The sequence below is a fragment of the Rhinoderma darwinii genome, chromosome 2 (assembly GCF_050947455.1).
Source record: "Rhinoderma darwinii isolate aRhiDar2 chromosome 2, aRhiDar2.hap1, whole genome shotgun sequence".
Lineage (NCBI taxonomy): Eukaryota > Metazoa > Chordata > Amphibia > Anura > Rhinodermatidae > Rhinoderma > Rhinoderma darwinii.
Genome location: NC_134688.1, coordinates 235,443,464 through 235,464,704, shown reverse-complemented (window position 1 = coordinate 235,464,704; position 21,241 = coordinate 235,443,464). Strand labels below are relative to the sequence as shown.

Below are 21,241 nucleotides of genomic sequence, written 5' to 3'. Positions count from 1 at the left end.
AAAGTACAAAAATGTACAGTATATCTGGGATATGTCGACTGTACGGATTATTGCTTACACTAGAACTATCCCAAAGCTAATTGGTTATGAAATCGGTTAAGAAACATGTTTTTCAGCGGCCCCATAAACATTACATAGAAGAAAGGAAACATCCTATAATGGCTGAACATTAGGAAAACCCCACTATACATGGAAAATATGTAGAATTAAACATATTCTGCCTTCCGGACAAAATAAAAAAACGACATGTAATTCTCCCACATTAAATGAACTATAGTTATGTAACAATACGTTTCCGGTTTAAACAGAACAAGGCTGCTACACTATGAGCGCTCAATTTAAAGAATTACATAGAAGATCATTGCACATTTGCTGCTCATTTATCGAATCTTGCAGCTCCCCTGCTCTAGTGCGCAAATGACAGTTCTTGCCCTGAGTACGGTCAGTTCATGGGATCACTGTGTGGATCCGTGTCCACATATCAACTACTAATGGAACCAGAACATGGATATTGATATGAATGGTGATTTGGATCTACACCGTATCTCTATGACACAGGAGCACAGAAGCTGGAAGCTTCGAGCCTGTAACCTTAATCGATGACGTCTCCAGGCAGTAGAGGGGCTATTCTAGAACGCTTTTGTTTGTTTTTTGAGGAGTAGGGCAGGATGAGTGACCGGTTCCATTTGTCTACAGTCTATGGTTGCTGAATGACCTGGGGACATCATACTGACAAATTCCGACAGGTCTGCATTGCACTAGTGGGGTTAGAATGGATAAGCTTGTCCACTCTGCTTCAGGTTTCATACACTTACGTTATTAGGAAATTATAGCAATTGCCTAATAAGTGTATCTATTATTGAAATCCCTCCGATTATCAACACAAAGTATTTGATAATAGAGCGGGGCTAGTTCAACTCCTCCACAATAGCCCAGCAGAATACAACTTATCCTTTATAACCTGTATAATGTCAGACATGAAGCGGTTAATGAAAAAAAAAGAAGCTGTAGATGGCCTGGAGAGGTCAATTCTGACATTTTTTTCCCATAAATCATAAGCTTAGGATACTGTGAAGTAATGCTACTTTAATACTGAAAAGGGTGTAAATGTAATACATGGGCCGGATTGCAGCGCTCCAACACGGTGATGCTCAGCAAAGAGATGTTCTTCCATTTATTTTCTGGAAAGAAGTTGCTATAAGATTTTATTCTGTACCAGAAGCACTGCTGTATTTGACAGGAAAAAGCGATGACTAGCGACTAACCCCATGTCCGATCAGGACCGCTACTCTACGCTAGAAGATGGACAGTTTGGATACAGGCAGATTAAGTCTGCTGTTGCATACCTGCCTCCAACTTTAACCGTATTCACCATATTTTATTACACATTTACATGAAAAATACCTGTGCAATGCGAGCAGTTGAATTCAGAAAAGTATATTTTATGATTGTTTCTTTTATCGACATTCATTATGTTTTGGCAATATTAAAAGGGAAAAAAAATGGTGAAAAACTAAATTATAGTACCCACCACTAAAGGTGGTAAACTCGCTGCTTAGGATGCTTACCAAATGGACAGATCGCTACCTAATTTGTCCACAGGATTAATCTATATAGATCTACAGATCACACTGTGGGGTGGTTGTCCAGAATTAGAAGAACATGGCTGCTTTCTTCCAAAAACAGCACCATACCTGACCATGGGTTGTGTATGGGTATTGTAGCTCAGCTCTATTGAAGTGAATGGGGCTGAGCTGCAATACCGTCACACAACCTGTGGACTAATGTGGCGCTGATTTTGTAAGAAAGCAGCCATGTTGTTTTAATCTTGTACAATTAATAGCTATCAGGTGAAAGTCCTTTCTTATGGCAACCTATGAAGTCAGTTTATCATTCCTAATGGCCTGTAGTGTCTCAATCATAAACCAAATTGATAATATGCGTCAGTATACCAGCCAAACATAACAGCTGTGACCAGATATACTCCAAAAGGGAATAAAAGAAAGTTTCCTTCACGAGTTCTATGGACATCTGACAGGATAACAAATTAAAGGTCACTGGCAATAAGCACAAAAAGTGTGCCCCAGAAATAGAAAAGAAAAAAAATCCTGCCACCAAAATAGTGAGAATAAGTAAGATTACGCACATTGCCAGCTTTGTAAGTCAGTATGCATGCATCACTACGAGACTAAGGTAGTTCAAGCTTTTGATCCTGAAAGGAAAGATCAGTCAAAATATACTGTTATGGAGAACTGCAAATGTCGCTATAGATCTGCCACAAAGTCAAGCACTGCCCCAATGTTATAACTCCACTGCTGTCAGCTTTCCCTCTCTGCAATGGAAACTGCTTTCGGAGTTACCATTTTGGTTAAAAAAACTAAAAAAAAGGAGCATGGCGAATCGTTTTATGGATTTCTATGCATAAACTCAGAGCGATCACTTGTTTGCCATCTACAAGCCCCACGGTAGTGATAATCAACAAGGAATACTGAGGTTTACCGAAAAATACTTTACATATTTAGTGTCTGCAATATTTTACAGAGGAGGTATATAATCGCCACTGCAAGCTCCTGCGCAGAAGAAATCAACAGGTAGAGTCAGCGCTGAGGTAAATCCAATAATGTCACTTGTGCCCATGCTCTTAATACTTCCCTTGTTTGAGTCTTTCAATATGATAACATAGTTTCAAGGCTGGGCCAAGTTTCAGTCCCATATATTTCATTATCATCTCACTCCGAAGTAACAAAAAAGCAGGTCCATCAATTTCCTGAGGGGAGAAGAACAACGTCTACAGAATTAATTCACTGTCATTTAGAAATGCTTAGATCTTCAGTACAACACATAAATTATACTGTCCTGGTAAAGATATACCATTGCATTTACACTCTCTAAACGGTTGCCCGAAATGCCAAATGAAGAGCAGAAAAAAGGTGTGTGCTATATGCTAATAGTAAGCAGCCCCCCATCTCATGTGAAGCAGAAAGAGGAGAATATACACACCGTGTTCCAAATTATCATGCACATTGGATTTAAGTGTCATAAACATTTAATTATAAGTTTTTCAATGAAACTCATGGATGGTATTGTGTCTTAGGGCTCTTTGGATCATTGTAATCAATCTCAGACACCTGTGATAATTAGTTTGCCAGGTGTGCCCAATCAAAGGAAAACTACTTAAGAAGGACGCTCCACATTATTAAGCAGGCCACAGGTTTCAAGCAATATGGGAAAGAAAAAGGATCTCTCTGCTGCCGAAAAGCATGAAATAGTGCAATACCTTGGACAAGGTATGAAAACATTGGATATTTCAAGAAAACTTAAGCGTGATCATCGTACTGTGAAAAGATTTGTGGCTGATTCAGAGCACAGACGGGTTAGTTCAGATAAAGGCATAATGAGGAAGGTTTCTGCCAGACAAATTAATAGGATTAGGAGAGCAGATGCTAAAATGCCATTGCAAAGCAGCAAAAAGGTATTTGAAGCCGCTGGTGCCTCTGGAGTCCCGCAAACCTCAAGGTGTAGGATCCTCCAGAGATTTGCAAGTGTGCATAAAGCTATTATTCGGCCACCCCTAAACAATGCTCACAAGCAGAAACAGTTGCAGTGGGCTCAGAAATACATGAAGACTCATTTTCAAACCGTTTTGTTTACTGATGAGTGCCGTGCAACCCTGGATGGTCCAGATGGATGGAGTAGTGGTTGGTTGGTGAAAGGCCACCATGTCCCAACAAGTCTGCGACGTCAGCAAGGAGGTGGCGGAGTCATGTTTTGGGCTGGAATCATGGGGAGAGAGCTGGTACGCCCCTTTAGGGTCCCTGACGATGTAAAAATGACCTCTGCAAAGTACGTAGAGTTTATGACTGACCACTTTCTTCTGTGGTACAAAAAGAAGAACCGTGCCTTCCGTAGCAAAATTATCTTTATGCATGACAATGCACCATCTCATGCTGCAAAGAATACCTCTGTGTCATTGGCTGCTATGGGCATAAAAGGAGAGAAACTCATGGTGCCTATTGAGAACCTTTGGAGCATCCTCAAGCAAAATATCTATGAGGGTGGGAGGCAGTTCACATCAAAACAGAAGCTCTGGGAGGTTATTCTGACATCCTGCAAAGATATTCAAGCAGAAACTGTCCAAATACTCACAAATTCACTGGATGCGAGAATTGTGAAGGTGATATCAAAGAAGAGGTCCTATGTTAACATGTAACTTGGCCTGCTAAGTTTTTTTCTTATTGAAAGAGCTTTTGATTTCTGTAAATATGACCTCCTGATGCTGAAAATTCAACAAATTACCATTTTAGTTCTCTTTACAACCTTTCAAATATTTTCATCTCTGTTGTGCATAATAAATTGAAACAGTGCATTTTGAGTTTTTTACTTCTAAAAAAAAAAAAAATCTGTTATCATTAGGAGATTTGTTCAATAAAATTTGCATTATACTCCAACGGTTGATGGCTAGAAGATTATACTGACTGTCATTTGCATCGACTATTTAGGAAAATCAGCGAAAAATAACATTTGCATAATAATTTGGAATGCGGTGTAGCTGAAGAATTTATAGGTAGCCCCTTTTCGGGGCTCGTGACCAGCTAGTGGATTCCCCGAGTCTTAGTTACCCTTACGAGCTGATCTTTATAAGAGCATCTTATTGATACAATACTGTAAAGGTGTATCTTCATTACATATTCTGCACGGTCTATACCTACAAATGTAACATGACAAGCAAAAGCAATACAATGGATAGACCCTTTTGGAAAACCCACTTTTATCCCTACATAACAGGGTTGATAGACAGCCGACTTAATGGGGTTGTCTCAACTGGGCAAATTGAAGCTGCCTAGTGATCTCCTGATGGCCACAGGTCCGACTTCTCTGCGATCTCCAGGGTGGACTAAAAGCGGTTGCATATTTCCTGCTGAAGTTCTAATGCAGTAATACACTGCGCATAATAAAATGAATAAATGACCAACCATGTAACACACGGTGGTGACACATGGTGGTGTCAAGTGTGCCATAGCGGGAGTCTCTCCTTACAGTAGCTCTCTGCTCTGGCTCAAAGAGCCAAAGGCATTGCAACATACTGTTAATATCTTTATTTTTTCTTTTAGACCTCCATCTATAGAATACCAGCAATTCTCTGCTGTCTGCCCCAGTCCAAGTGGATATGGAGGTAAAGAACGTGAGTGACAAGTAGTGGATTTGGTCATAGCCAACACATTAGTGCATCAACAGACCAGACTGACCACCTGCTTAGACAGATGGCTGCAGAACAGAGTTATGTACTCCATCAACTAGTGAAGGGCAACAGAATTGGTGCTTCATTTTAAGCCGATGATATTAAGAAAGTGACCAAGACTTACATGAATTTTATATAGATAAATATAACAATTTATTTTATGAACAGGAATGATTCCAGTAGAGGACAACAGCCAGGATAGAAGTACATTTACCAGGCCTTTCTCAATGTTGTCAGCAGAATACAGGTGCAATTTATGGCGCCTGTATTCTGGGAATGGGAGATTATTCACATTATATTACAACAGCCACTCCCTAGAGAGAATATAGGAATTATTATCTGGATTCAGACACACGGACATGCTTTCTGAATGACATTTGGATATTTTTTGAACATTTTAGAAATCTCTCATCTAGGCTCTTTTGTATCCTAAATACTCAGAGGAGCCAGTGTAGGCTATTCTTGCTAGTATGGTTTCTTCAGCTGGAGGTGGAGCCAGAACCTTGGGTCCTTAGGAAAAAATAAGGATCTATTTCCTTTTTTTCCCTCTCTTCTACTATGAATTCGAATAAATCTGGTTGAGTTTTTAGGGATTTAAAGGGGTTTGCCCATGAGGGACATTCATGACACATTCACATGATATGTCAAATGTCAGATAGATGTGGGTTGCAAATCTCGGACCCGTACCTATCTTTAGAATGGGGTCCCCTAAACCCCATCTTTTTATGCTCTCGCGGGCTCACGGCCACTTACTGATTACATGGTCAGGAGTTATGGAAACAGCATAACTCACTGAGCTACGCTGTTTCTGTAACTCCAATAGTAGTGAATGGCAGATACAGGAATAGCGTAGCATGCGAGCTACGTTGTTTCCGTAACTACTATTCAGTTCTATGGGAGTTACGGAAACCGCATAGCTCAGTGAGTTACGCTGTTTCCATAACTCCCGACCATGTAATCAGTGAGTGGCTGGGAGGCAGCGTGAGCACAAAAAGCAAGAATGGGGTTTAGGGGCCCGCTTCTAGAGATAGGTGTGGGTCCGGAACGTGGGACCCGCATCTATCTGACATTTATGACATAACCTGTGGAAATGTCATAAATGTCCCTCATGGGAAAACCCCTTTAAGCCTTAAATGGATACTATATCTTTACGTAAAGAAGGCTTAATCATTGTAATAATAATAAGTTAGTAACTTTACTAGTACACTGTTGTGTCTTTCTCACACAGTGGCTATTTGTTGCAATATTTTTGAATAGAAACAGAGCAATCTAAATCTGAGCGGAGTCTGAAGTCCAGAACTAAAGACAATTATGTGCTGTTGATGCTGATTAGTGTTCTCGATCATTATTATTAAAAAAAATAATAATGTTTTACATGTATAATAGCGAATCTGTGTAGAGATTGCTGCAGGGGGTTACTGGATGAACAGAAGCAATGATGCTAATGTTAACAGAGACTTAGCGGAAAGCATTTTAGAACAGCAGAAAACACAAGCCTCAACTGCAAACATTGTGGCCTTTACATCCTTACTGAGAAAAACTAAATATTTGTCGCTGATCTCAACATTACATTGCAAAGAGTAGAATCCGCTGCAAAAATCTGCGTTGGATGAACTCAGCCTAAGAAACTCCAAAGTCTCAATCTAAAAAAAAAAATCCCTTGCTGGTGGAATGCTTTGTACCTACCATAAGGCTGTGACAGAACGGTGCTAAAAAACCCACCCGTTACTTGGTGGAAAGCTGGTGTTTTCTCCCTCCTACATTCATCACAAGTCAGCTTTAAAATGTATACAGGACTTTCCCTAAGAAAGACAAAACAACATTACATTGGATACTATGTATACTACTAGTAGTTCTCTTACATGTTTCCGAAAGAGTTCAGCATGCGGTGCCAATGTTTGGGGATCTGCTTCCTTTACAAAGCGCATGACATCATCCACGGACCAGGAAGCTGGATCTTTACTTTGTGTTCTTGAGGATTCACGCTCAGAAGAGTTAAGGTCAGGCCCTGTAGTGGAACTTGCTACTAAAAAGATTTATGTTTAAACTTTAGTCATTTTGCATATCTCTTAACCTCCATGCAATGAATGGAATAAAGCTGCAGTTACAAAATAATGCATAAATGATGTAGTGCAAGTTAGGGTCCAATCTACAAGCAGCATATTTATGTATTACTCTATTGTGCGACCTTTATTACCCTTCCCAGAACAACTTGTATGTCTTCAGTTCCCACTCACGTAGCTACTGGTAATTACTAAAGCGTCATGAGACAGGAAGAGGCAACATCTACAAGAGACCTGTGGTTTTCACTCCATTAACACAAGCCTCTCTAATCTGTACTGCAGCTAAGCTTAGACGTAAACAGGTGCAAGACAAAAAAACAACACAATTTTACCCCTAGGAAGAGTCATTAAAGAAACAGATACTAATCCATCAATTCCAAATTCTTGTCCTGTTGCCCTATATATAATAGGGCATTAATAATTATTAAAAAAAACAAACAAAAAATACTAACATTTAAAAAAACAAAAACGAATAAAGTGTCAGGTTCTTGTGACCTGCTGCTCTTCTTCCTCCCTGGCACTGCAGACTGGAGCCGGTGGCCCGACGAAAGTGAGTAACATCACCAGCCTCTGACTGCTCGCCTTACAAAGGAAAACTGTTGACATCTAGGATAAGCTGCCATGACAGTCTTGGAGTTGAGTTAAACTACTGCTATCCCATATGGCCCATGGGGAGGTGGGAAGGATGTCCTCTGAAGTTAAATGCAAATACACTGTCAACTTGGAGCGACGCATTAATGAATCACTTTAATGAGTCACGGGGACTGGACCATCGCTTTAAGTTTTAACAATGGCTTAAAAGGGATATGCCATTAAAAGACATTTTACAAAACTAATGTTTCTGTGACACTACCAGAAGGAAACGTCATATGTACAATTTGCTTAGACTTCTCTGAGATATAAGTATTACAAATAGCTAGAATCCTCTGTTAAATGCCAAGATAACAGAAGAGAGCCACGTGCTGTCATGTAATGCATGATTTTTACCTTCAATCCTCCTGTGCATCCGGTTTCTGCCAGTTTCATAGTAGCAGCTGTTTCCTGCGGAGCTTGAGGATGATCTACGCACCAAAGGAGTGGTGTTTGAGGTAGGAGTCATAGGCTGAAGAGAGGCCCTGTAAAATGCTGGCGTGTTGCCTGCTGAACGGTACTCGGCTGTGGTACGGGGTGAAGAATTGGGTGGATTGACTGCATTTAGCGCTGAATCTATGGATTCCTCAGAATATCTGTGATCTTTTGGAGTTTCATTTTCTTGCAGTGGCAAGGTTTCAGCTGTTGGGGAGTGAAGAAATGGCATTACTAGAACTGATTTACGGCATACAATATTAGACTAAAAATAAACTTTCCAAAACAGGTGACTTATGCAAGAAGAGCGGACTACAAAGGCTGGCTTTTATGAAGTGTTTGGCACCACATTCTACCAAGCACATTGTATCGGAATTTCTCCCACATGTCTTTGCTACAGGTAACTTTTCCCACTGATGAGACAATTAGAAATGCTTGTCAAACTAAAGAAACAGAAGGCAGATTGGAAAATTGTGGGGAATGGACAGTCTTAGACTATTGTTACACTGTAAATAACTATCCACGAGTGGCATAAAAATGTACAGCAAACGATTAAAGAGGTTGTTTGCTTTGTAACCGGCTGGAGAACCTCGGTCAGTCCTGCAGAAACAAAGACTCATTGCAGGGAACACTGTGGTATCAATGAGAACGTCATGCTTAAAGGGTTTTTCCCATCTTGGACATTTATGGCATATCCACATGATATGCCATAAAAGTCTGATAGATGCGGATCCCGTCTCTGGGACCCGCACCTATCTCTAGAACGGGGCCCCCGAAACCCCGTTCTAGCTTACTCGGCTCCGCTGCCTCCCCGGCCACTTCCTGCTTAGGTGGTCAGGAGTTACGGAAACAACCGAGCTCACCGTGCTACACTGTTTCAGTAGCTCCCATTCACTTCTATGGGAGTTACGGAAACAGAGTAGCTTAGCAAGCACTCACCAGTTTCCATAACTCCCGACAACCTAACCTGGAAGTGGTCGGGAAGCAGCGGATCAGAGTAAGCCAGAACAGGGTTTAGGGGGCCCGGTTCTAGAGAGAGGTGCGGGTCCCAGAGGTGGGATGCACATCTATTGGACTTTTATGGCATATCCTGTGGATATGCCATAAATGTCCAAGATGGAAAAACCCCTTTAAGTTAATAAAGGGGTCACCCCCCCTTCTTCACACTAATTGATCATTTTAAAATAGGTTTTATAAACCAGACAACTTGAGAGTATATTTTATTCAACCCCTTCATACACAGAGTTCTTAGTGCTTTTAGCAAACTTTTAAATTTTTTAATGATACATTCAAAAAGTAAAGTATTTTGGTCTTAAAAACAGATTTTCAAATACCATATTGAGCATCTCTGGGTTATAGAGGAGGTGGTATCCCTGCTCAGGACAATCATCATTGAGCCAGAGCAGAGGGTGGTTACAAAGAGCGTCTCTCACTCTGGAGGACCCATCATTATCGTGGGGTGGGGGACACTTTGAACAAAAATGGATTATCTAAAGCGGCTATTCCCTTTTATTAACAGTAATCTATACATAGATAGATGCAAAGAGACCATGTTTCCCCATCATCCCCCAGCAAACCACTGACGTCACTATGAAAACATATCAGCATTGAGCTTTCAAAATCAAGAGCCACGAATTATTACAGTCCCCTTCACTCTCCTGAAAAGTGACAACCGGCTTCACATGATGGTGGTGATCAAAACTGGGACTTTAAGGCTATGTCTACACGGCAGATTTTGCTTGGCAAGTCCCGCCGCAAAATCCACCGCAGAATTATTTTTGCCGTTTGCAGGAAGATTCCTACTTCCATTCACTGTAATGGGAGGTTTGGGCGGAATCCGCCCGAAGATCGGGCAGGGCGCTTCTTTTGTCTGCTAGCTGAAAAAATCAGCTAGCAGGAAAAAGAAACGTCAGCCTCTCACTCCGCCTCCCATTAAAATGAATGGGAGGCTGAATTTTGCCGCGATGGATTCTGCCCAAAAAATTCCTCCGTGTGAACATAGCCTTAGGCCCTGTCAAAATGGCAGAATTTTTGCAGCGGGATCCTCCTTGCATTAATTTCAATGGGCGTTAAACGCTTCTTTCTCCCGCTAGCTGATTTTCTCAGCTGGCGGGAAAAAGCCAGCGTCCTGCCTGATCTTCGGGCTGATTTCGCCCAAACCTCTCATTGAAGTCAATGGGAGGAGGAATATTCCTGCCGACGGCAGGAATAATTCTGCGGCAGATTTTGCGGCGGGACCCGCCTCGCAAAATCCGCCGTGTGTACTGACCCTTATATTTTCATTTACTTCATCATATTAATAATAATATTATTAATATATTGTATGCAAGGGTATTTGCAGCTAACTTTTGGAGTTTTCTTAACATGCTGTTTACATCAATGTCCACATACATGTAAGACACCATGCACACGACCGTATTTTTCATCCTTAATTACGGACCCATTCATTTCAATGGGCTACGGACACCTTTCTGTATTTTTACAGATGGGTGTCCGTTCCGTAGAAGTGATCCGTAAGGCCCTGTGCACACGACTGTTGAATTCGTCCGTAATTACGGACACCGTTTTTTCGGCAGAATCAATAGCGTAGTCGACTAAGCTATTGAATCCGCAAAAAAAAACTGACTCCTTACGGAACAGAAACCATTAGCAACGGAAGAATTACCATTGTAAGCTATGGTTTCCATTCATGGGTTCCCTTGATGGAAAGGTCTGACGGAGCCCATGAACAGAAGCCCGATGCAGATGTGAACGAAGCCTTAGGCCCTGATTACATCACGTTTCTGCTCTAAGCCGACAATACACATTTAAATATGGAAAGAAACGGTATTCAAATTTATTCCTCTGTGTATCCATAGACATTAATGGCTAAATCGCAGTCCAAAAGAATATACTATAATTTGACTGTTTTTTTTCTTGTTGGGGGGGGGGGGGATTTAGGACAGAATAGTGTAGTCTACCACGCTATCATATCCTCTAAAGAAACAGTATACGTGACATTGAGGCTTTTTTTTTTTACAATATAGTCAAAGGTTGACGTAAGCCTTTAAGTTTGCATACATCAAACGTATACGTTTTTAATTCCTTTGTTGTAGAATAACAGAATAAAACTACATTTTAAACCTTCTCTCTGACCGATCCCCTGACCCATCCGTCTCTGTTAGCACCAAAGGGTTCACTAACATTAAAAATGTATACTTTATTAGTAACTAATGTATGCCTATACATTTACTGTATACATAAAAAAACAGATGGAAGGATAAAATACTCTTTGGTCTACGTTGGTGTACATTAAACGCATACACCAAACGTGGACTCAAAACGTGATGGGAACAGGGCCCTACTTGATGCCGCGATCTGGATGCTGATAATCATCCGGGTTGTGGCGTCAATAAAAGGACCCAATTAGGCACTGAGAGATGATTAGTTGAATGACCGGCTCATCATTTCACTACCTAAATGTGACAATTAGAGCGCGAATATACTCTGATTGAGAAGGGGGGGGGGGGGTGATAACATGAACAAAAGTTCATGCTGTCCCTTCTCCTTGGGTCATCTAAGGGTATACATGGACAGGAGAAGGACCACACATTCCCGTTGTCTCCCCGCTCTTGCTAGATTGCAGCTAGAGATTCTTGGCTTTAACACAAGACCAAGACCGTGGCTCTAACCGTGATCTAGCCTGCGCTAGAGTCATTGGTGGGGAAAGGGTTAATAACCATAGAAAGTCTGAGAAGGTCGGATATAAATAAGGATGCCAGGTGATCACATTATTCATCATGTAACTACGTAGCGTAATATAGGAAACAAAACCAACACTTCCATCTTTATATACACAGCCTTCATTTAGCTCTGTGTGTATATGGCAAAAAAGGAAGGGGGTTAAAATCAGCTTCTGCCTTCGTTCTCAGGTGTCTAGTGGTTATTGACTTATGGATATTCAACACTGTTCATGCAGTCGCGTTTCTGTAGCAACGACAAGTTTCAGTGGACAGTGATTAACCCCTTCCCCTTGCTTGCATTCTGGGCCTTAATAACCAAGCAATTTTTATAGTTTTTCCATCGTCACATTCAAAGAGACATAACTTTTTTATTTTGTCCGGTTGACATGGCTGCATGAGGACTTATTTTTATGCGGGATGAGTTGTATTTTTCAATGGCACCGTTTTGGGGTATATAGAATTTCTTTTATTAAGCATACCTTTTTTTTGGGGGGGGGGGGGGGGGGATATAAAAAACCAGCAACTTAGCCATGGTACTATGCATTTTAAATTTACCTCGTTGACCATGTGGCGTAAATATCATGCTACCTTTATCCCATGGGTCGGTAAGATTACGACGATACCAAATATATATAGTTTTTTTTGTTTAACTACTTTAGTAGAATAAAAAAACAAAAAACGTTTGAACTAAAATGATTTTATTTTGCATCGCTGCTTTCCAGGAGCCATAACCTTTTTAGTTTTCCAACAATGTCGTCATATGAGAGCTTGAGTTTTTGCAGGACTTCATTGCTAACATCATGGGTTGTTTTTTGGTTTTTTTTTTGGGAGGGGAGAGAAATAGAAAGATATAGCAATTTTGCATGTTTTTTTTACGGCATCCACCTTTCGGTTTGAAAAATATGCTAACTTATTTTGGTTCATTACTATTACGGCGATGCCATATAGGTGTAGTTTTTATTTCTTTTTTTATTTCTTTTTTACACTTACTAAATAAAATCGTTTTTTTCTGTGTACACTTTTTAATAATAATAATATTTCATGTAAAATAAAAATTATCGAAGGAAACTTCAATCACTACCATTGGAGCAGCAGCCCGGCTGTCATCAGCCAGCCGAGCACCCGCTTCAGCCTGCACGGGACACCAATGCAGGACTTAAATTAGGCCGCCGTGAAAAGGCGGCGGCGGCCTAGAATTCGGCCCCTTAATGACCGCCGTGAAAATGCGTATCGGCGTTCATTAAGGGGTTAAGGACTTCACCCAATAGTTTATCATACCGATCAGATTATTTATTAAACCAATATTCATTTACTTTATTAATTTATATATATTTTATTCTGGCTTAACGCACAGTGAGGAATCAAGAATTATACATTTACAACCCTGGGACGCTACCTTCTGATGGGTGAGCTTCTGCCCTTGGTAACTTTGGAGAAAGCGGAGCTGTGTATGGGGGAGACTCCTGTAGAATTCTCTTGTTGTTCCTTTCTGACATTTCTTCTTTTGCTTAAAAAAAGAGTAAAGATAAAGTGATGTCATTTATTATTTAATTATTTTTTTACTTTTATGCAATCTGTATTTATTTGTATTACATTTTTCCATAAATGTTTATTGTGGGGTATTTCTTCTCAACCTATCTGTCCAGCTAGTTCCCTGGGCCAAATAGTTTCATTATAATTACAGTATTATAAGCAACTCCTAACATTACTTGCAAAAAAAGACAAGCATCCATTATTGGTGCAGTACGTGTACTTAAAGGGAACCAGTCAGCTATTTTGAGGTCTCAAAGCTCTGCCGATCCGCTGTTCGCAAGTTCCCCTGAGGGCACTTAATGTGCAAATTCTCCTGCACTGAATGCTGCAAACCCCGCTCCTCGGCTCTGACTGACGGCAGTAGCGGAATCGTGATTAACCCCTAGAGCCGTCACTCTGAGCAGAGAGTGGCACTTGTGACAACCGCTCTGGGGGAATTAAACGTCGGTTTCTCGGTCATGCAACTTGCATGTTTGAGAAAAAAAAAGGTACGTTTAAGATGCCCTTCCCCTCCACTATGTCACCCTGTCATCAGTATTGTGGCCTCAAACCTGCTGACAGATTCCCTTTAATCCTATAATCATCCCTAATGTTATATTTATACACTGATTAAAATGCTTATGCTATTAAGGTTTCTAAAGTAGTGTATATAATCAATATTTTTTTACCTATATTGAAATATAAATTCCCCTGTTTGGTTATGAATGTCTAATTACACGTAAATAGGAGATAGCGGTTGTATATAATATTAACGTAACAGCATTGGAAGACACTTTTCCACTTAAGAGACTGGAGTCCCTCCTGCTGTCAAGTGCGCATGTCTGTGCGGCCCGTGGCGGCGACGTTCTGCCCTCTCCGCTTCCATAGGCCCATTGCGCATGCCCGAAACTCCCGTACGCATCGGGTGTCCGGGGATGCGCTGCCGTGCCTGGAACCGGAAGTGGGGCTGGCCTCGCTTCCGGCCGTGGCATTTGAGATGCGCCGCAATTGACGGCATGAGGGACGTTCTCTAAACTATTTAAGGGCTGCTTGTAGGAGGACATACACACACACATTCCCCCTGAGGAAGCAACTGTAGCGAAACGCGCGTTGGGGTTCATGTGAAGGAGTAAATACCAACGATCTTCTTACATTGCTGTCATGGGTAAGGCTGCTAATTGTGAATGATTCCTTGAAATAGTATTATGTGATCCTATTTTTCCTATCGCCTTTACTCTTCACTTATGTAATTATACGAATAGGTATTGGACTTATAATAGGATTCTTTTCCCCTTTTTGGGGCTTATACCCTGTATATGCAAATCATTTATATATAGCCCCTGCACCTGTGTATATTACCTGATAAGGGTTAACTATTTGCTCCACTATTTTACACTAGGGTCTTGTTCCTATGTAATGTTTTAAATTGTATTTGTGATACATGTTAATAAAATATTTACTTTTTATATGAATTGGAATTATGGCTCATTGTTGTTCTTCGGTATTTTGTTAATCATATGGAGCTGCCTATGTGGTAAATTATGGGGGGATGACGTCTGTGTAGTAAACCGTACCCAGCCCTGCTTATAAATGCTTTTGGAGTGCATATGGTGATTACTGATTAAAATGCTCCTTAAAAATACAAGGTCATTGGTAAGTACCAAGAACATTATTTTACATTCGCAACATTAAAGGGCAAAAAATGTGGCAGGATGTGGATTTCAGACTCCCTGTAGACATTGTAGATGAACTCTAGTCACAGCTTACAAAAAGCAGAACACAGATCATACCCGTTTTAATAGTGTTTTCAGTTGTTCGTGGTAAATTCCATGATCCTAATGCTTACTTCACTTTTGTATTCTAATTGGGAAAATTCCATGGGGAAAATTGTATAGTAGTAAATAGGTATGCTCCTTCCTGATGTGTGTCTTGATAGCAAACAAAAACGCTAGAATGGTCATTGGATTAGAATATAGAAATAAATAGTGCACTAATGTTATCACACTATGATAACTGCTTCTTGCCATATAAATAAAATATCCCACCCAACCAACCAGTGTAAAAAAAATAAATATGGGATGCTTACCGGTTTTGGTTCGGTCGTAGTCTGCTGGGCTCTGTGCTCCCCCCATGTATGGGCTGAATGGTTGGCTACTGAACAGATTATCACACTGCAGACTGTGGCATAATTTTTCTAAGAAGCGTAATACAAATGATGCACTGTTGACTGATGGCAGATGAACAGAGTGCATCTCACCATCAAAAGAAGCTGTGGAAATAAATAAAGCAGGGTAGTCAAAAGTGCAAACCAACTTTGGAGATTAAAAACTGAACTAGAAAAATAGCTAACATTTTACAGAGATGAGCTTTCTGTTAAATACAGAATATTCATTCAATTGATTGGCCATTTAAAGTTTTCTAAGATGGGAATGGGGATCTGATTGGAAGCCTATGATTGTAGTGAAATATTTGGCTGTATGGAACATACTGGGAGACGCCGGGAACAAGTTACACATACCCGTTATAACTTCTCCCCCATGATGACCCGACTTCAGGAAGCCAAACACTACTTTAGAGAGATGGGCACAGTCCACACAGGCTTGTACTGCCAGCTGCAATACTATGTTCACTGGACCCGGCCCAAAATGATCTGGCAGTTGTAGTACTTTCTTCTTATCCAGATGAGGGCCACAGTTGCCATGTTTGTTGACGTAAACGCAAACTAAATATAAGCAAATTTATTTCATTGTAACATGTCTGCAGTCACATTGTCTATGCAGACATGGAGTGACTATTCATAGAGCAGAGGGAGAACATGGACAAAGTTATACATACAGTGATTGTAACTATATCTAACCAGTCATTCATCTTTACATTCCTTACTTATGGATTTAAGACATCTTCATTTGCTGATGTAGCAGGGCTGAGTTTACTGATGCAGCAAAGTTGAGTTAGTAATTTAAAAGGATATTCCCATCTTATAAAGCGATGGCATATCGCTAGGACATGTCATCACTTCATGATCCATGGGGATCTGACCTCTGAGATCCCACCAATCCTAAGGAAGAAAGGTGCTGCAGCGCTGCTTTAGAACTGCGGTTTAGTCACGCCTCCTCTGCCCACCAAGCCCCATCCACCCATTGTGGAGGGAACTGCATCATGGCCTTGTGCAAGTTCCCTGCATGGCCGGGAGTGCCGCTAAGCAGGGAATACTTACAAGAGGATGCAGCACTAAATCAGCACTGCCACCCCTTTATTCTAAGGATCGGTGGGGGTCATAGAGGTACGACCACCACCAATCATAAAGTTATGACATATCCTAGTGATCTACCATTACTTGATAAGATGGGAATAACCCTTTAACACAACACATTGTGATATTATGAATTTTTTTTTATAGTCTAGGACTGCATGTAAACCTGCTGAGTTATCACAGTGCAAAAAAGAAACCATTCAACAAAAAAAATGCTACATTGGTATACGGACAAGCACAATAGGATGTAAATCCTCAGGCACAAATACATGTGCAGAACGCATTTTCTTGATAATACAAATCTAACTTTCTGAGATACGGCTCAGAGACGATACCTGTAGAAATCACAGCCATGGAAGAAATTGTGATACCAACAGCCTCTTTTATAATCTGAGATGTACTGAGGTCTCCATCAGGGTTGGCTGTTGGGAGGGTAGCATGTAACGGCAGGATCTCTTTCTGGAAAGATGGAGGCAAAAAAGTTTGCAGCATTAGCAGTGCCACACTTTGTAACTTATTTAGAACTAGAAGATAAATGACGGTGAAAATTGCAGACATTTAATTAAACAAACATTGTGTAAAAGAAATGTGTGTCACGAAAGCCATTATCCAGCCCTTGGCAAAGGAAGACTGGAGAGGATGTGCAATAGAAAGTTTTGGTGACTTTTGCCGGAGGGGCTGGCAAGAACTTACAAAGCAATTACTGCTGCTTCTCTGAGGGGGAGAACTGCATGCCTGGATAACACAACATCTATTTTTAAGCTTTCACTTCTTCATGTGTCCGCTAACATACCAACTGATGCACAGGAGCCTACCTTGGATGTGGAAGAGACACACTCTCCCTATGGATGTATCAATATGATTGCTATATTATATATATATATATATATATATATATACACACATACATACATACACACACACATAAATACACACACACACACACCCGTTCAAAAGTTTAGGGTCACTTAGAAATTTCCTTATTTTTGCAAGAAATCAGTTTTTTCCAATGAAGATAACATTAAATTAATCAGAAATACACTCTATACATTGTTAATGTGCTAAATGACTATTCTAGCTGCAAACGTCTGGTTTTTAATGCAATATCTACATAGGTGTATAGAGGCCCATTTCCAGCAACCATCACTCCAGTGTTCTAATGGTACATTGTGTTTGCTAACTGTGTTAGAAGGCTAATGGATGATTAGAAAACACTTGAAAACCCTTGTGCAATTATGTTAGCACCGCTGTAAACAGTTTTGCTGTTTAGAGGAGCTATAAAACTGACCTTCCTTTGAGCGAGTTGAGAATCTGGAGCATTACATTTGTGGGTTCGATTAAACTCTCAAAATGGCTAGAAAAACAGAGCTTTCATGTGAAACTCGACAGTCTATTCTTGTTCTTAGAAATGAAGGCTATTCCATGCGAGAAATTGCCAAGAAACTGAAGATTTCCTACAACGGTGTGTACTACTCCCTTCAGAGGACAGCACACACAGGCTCTAACCAGAGTAGAAAGTGGGAGGCCCCGCTGCACAACTGAGCAACAAGACAAGTACATTAGAGTCTCTAGTTTGAGAAATAGACGCCTCACAGGTCCTCAACTGGCAGCTTCATTAAATAGTACCCGCAAAGCGCCAGTGTCAACGTCTACAGTGAAGAGGTGACTCCGGGATGCTGGCCTTCAGGGCAGAGTGGCAAAGAAAAAGCCATATCTGAGACTGGCTAATAAAAGGAAAAGATTAATATGGGCAAAAGCACACAGACATTGGACAGAGGAAGATTGGAAAAAAGTGTTATGGACAGACGAATCGAAGTTTGAGGTGTTTGGATCACACAGAAGAACATTTGTGAGACGCAGAACAACTGAAAAGATGCTGGAAGAGTGTCTGACGCCATCTGTCAAGCATGGTGGAGGTAATGTGATGGTCTGGGGTTGCTTTGGTGCTGGTAAAGTGGGAGATTTGTACAAGGTAAAAGGGATTTTGAATAAGGAAGGCTATCACTCCATTTTGTAACGCCATGCCATACCCTGTGGACAGCGCTTGATTGGAGCCAATTTCATCCTACAACAGGACAATGACCCAAAGCACACCTCCAAATTATGCAAGAACTATTTAGGGAAGAAGCAGGCAGCTGGTATTCTATCTGTAATGGAGTGGCCAGCGCAGTCACCAGATCTCAACCCCATAGAGCTGTTGTGGGAGCAGCTTGACCGTATGGTACGCAAGAAGTGCCCATCAAGCCAATCCACCTTGTGGTAGGGCCTTCTGGAAGCATGGGGTGAAATTTCTCCCGATTACCTCAGCAAATTAACAGCTAGAATGCCAAAGGTCTGCAATGCTGTAATTGCTGCAAATGGAGCATTCTTTGACGAAAGCAAAGTTTGAAGGAGAAAATTATTATTTGAAATAAAAATCATTATTTCTAACCCGGTCAATGTCTTGACTATATTTTCTAGTCATTTTGCAACTCATTTGATAAATATCAAAGTGTGAGTTTTCATGGAAAACACAAAATTGTCTGGGTGGCCCCAAACTTTTGAACGGTAGTATATATATATATATATATATATATATATATACACACACACAAAAAACAGATATATATATCTATATCCATATATACACATACATACACACACACACACACACTCTTTTATACTTGGCACATGTAATAGTATTTTCAACTACGTAATGAGATGGGGGGGGGAAGTTGCTTGTGTGAGAAATCCGCCTTCACATTCACCTGCATGCAAATAACTACGCTCCTTTTTGCATTAAATTACATATGTCCATCATTTGCTTTTAGATTGGCAGATCGAACATGAAAGCAGTGCTTGTACGTTTCCCTGCAGCTGCTTCTACAAGTCTTGCTGAATCTTCTATAACCATTAGATCGTTGCAACCGATTCCTAGCCATCAATATACTGCAATGTCAATCTCCTCTCCTGTCAGCAGGTCCACTATTATATCTGACCTGCTCTGTATACAGGCCATTGTCCTACAGGGTCATATTCTCCTGGAATAGAGCATATTGTTCACTGCCAGGCAAGCAGGAGCTTCACAGTCATGCACTGAAATTACTGCTCAAGATTAATAACTATAATAGGTGCTCAATTCCAATAAAGAGTGGACGTCAAGTACACTTTCATGCTTGTTTCTACATTGCTGGTTGCCTGGCAGTAAGCAATATACTCGTGTTGTATTTTATTTTTTTCCATTTCAACCCCAACAGAAGGCAGCTGGTATACACACTGCATATGATATAAACAATGCGTTAAAAACAATACGGTACAACATACAGTACATCTTACATCATTTAGGCTGTGTTCACACCTGCATTGCTGCTTTCAGTTGTTCTGCTCCATAAAAGGGGAAGAACAGGTGACAAGCGATAAGCAATGGTTCCGTTGTACCACAGACACCACAGGCGGCAGACGGAACCCATTGACCATAATGGGTTCCATCAGGGTGTCCGCTGTTTAACCAACTAATTAGACAACTAATCTATGCCCCTGATGCCAATTTTGACTAGCATTTGACCTATAATGTGAATGATGCCTCCACACCAATACTCCTATTGTTGGATTACAGAAACACACCAATGTTACTCATTGCTAGTCAGGTCTACATAGAGAACATATTTTATTATTGCACCCATGTGTATGTTTTACACCAGCTTTTGATGAAAGTCACTTCTTTCGCTATGTTCTTATAAGCCTATATTCAATTATTAGCCTGAAAATAAATTTTCAACCATCAAATAGGTTAAAGAACAAACCACATCAATGAAAGCAGTAGGTCCAGACTTGTGTAAATAACCACGACTGTATAAAACACAAAAACGTTCTACAACGTTCTAATGCACTTTGTGATTCAACTCCTCGCAATTATCATTATTTGTTGCAGATATCTTGTAGTTTATTCCCCTTTAGTGGAAAGATAAATGACGCTACTGGTCTTTAGAAATGCATACAAAAAACATCATTACCTTTCTTCCTGGTTTTAATCCCCTTCGACTTGTTTTTAAATTCTCAGCATTTAGCAAATTTTTTGCCAGTGTGGCGTTTTTTGGCCGCTTGCCTTTCCTTGGAGCAGGAGCTTCTTCAAGTGTCTTGTCCCGTATAAGTTTCCTGCCCTTCTGTGCCAACACAGACTTCTGGGGGGACTGCATGGAGCGTCTGATGCCCTTTACAGGAGAGGCTGCAGCAATTATGTTCTTTGATAAAGAAACTATAGGATTGAAAATAACAATTTGCTTAAAAACATTCATTATTCCACAATTAATGTTGATTTATCATTTACGTTCAGTACACTAAGCCATTGCACAGCTCATCTTTTATGGTATTCCGTCAGTAAAGGGATTGTACGGTTTCAGAAAATGTA

General features: G+C 40.6%; 1 protein-coding gene across 9 annotated transcripts in view; it reads right to left on the bottom strand.

Moving 5' to 3' along the window:
- Positions 1-1,732: 1,732 nt before the first annotated feature.
- The window catches only part of SCML2 (Scm polycomb group protein like 2), a 91,562-nt gene continuing 72,053 nt past the window's right edge, over positions 1,733-21,241 (bottom strand). For 6 of the 9 annotated variants that reach the window (XM_075852960.1, XM_075852961.1, XM_075852964.1 and 3 more), the window contains 8 exons: positions 20,847-21,088; positions 17,190-17,313; positions 16,120-16,323; positions 15,688-15,870; positions 13,486-13,596; positions 8,290-8,574; positions 7,102-7,265; positions 1,733-2,767 (listed from right to left, as the gene is read on the bottom strand). In XM_075852960.1, the coding sequence (XP_075709075.1) occupies positions 2,642-2,767; positions 7,102-7,265; positions 8,290-8,574; positions 13,486-13,596; positions 15,688-15,870; positions 16,120-16,323; positions 17,190-17,313; positions 20,847-21,088 (1,439 nt within the window). In that variant the 3' untranslated portion in view covers positions 1,733-2,641. Of the gene's footprint in view, positions 2,768-6,925; positions 7,042-7,101; positions 7,266-8,289; positions 8,575-13,485; positions 13,597-15,687; positions 15,871-16,119; positions 16,324-17,189; positions 17,314-20,846; positions 21,089-21,241 lie in introns of all 9 variants that reach the window. The other 3 variants (XM_075852958.1, XR_012881444.1, XM_075852962.1) reach the window with 3 other exon arrangements.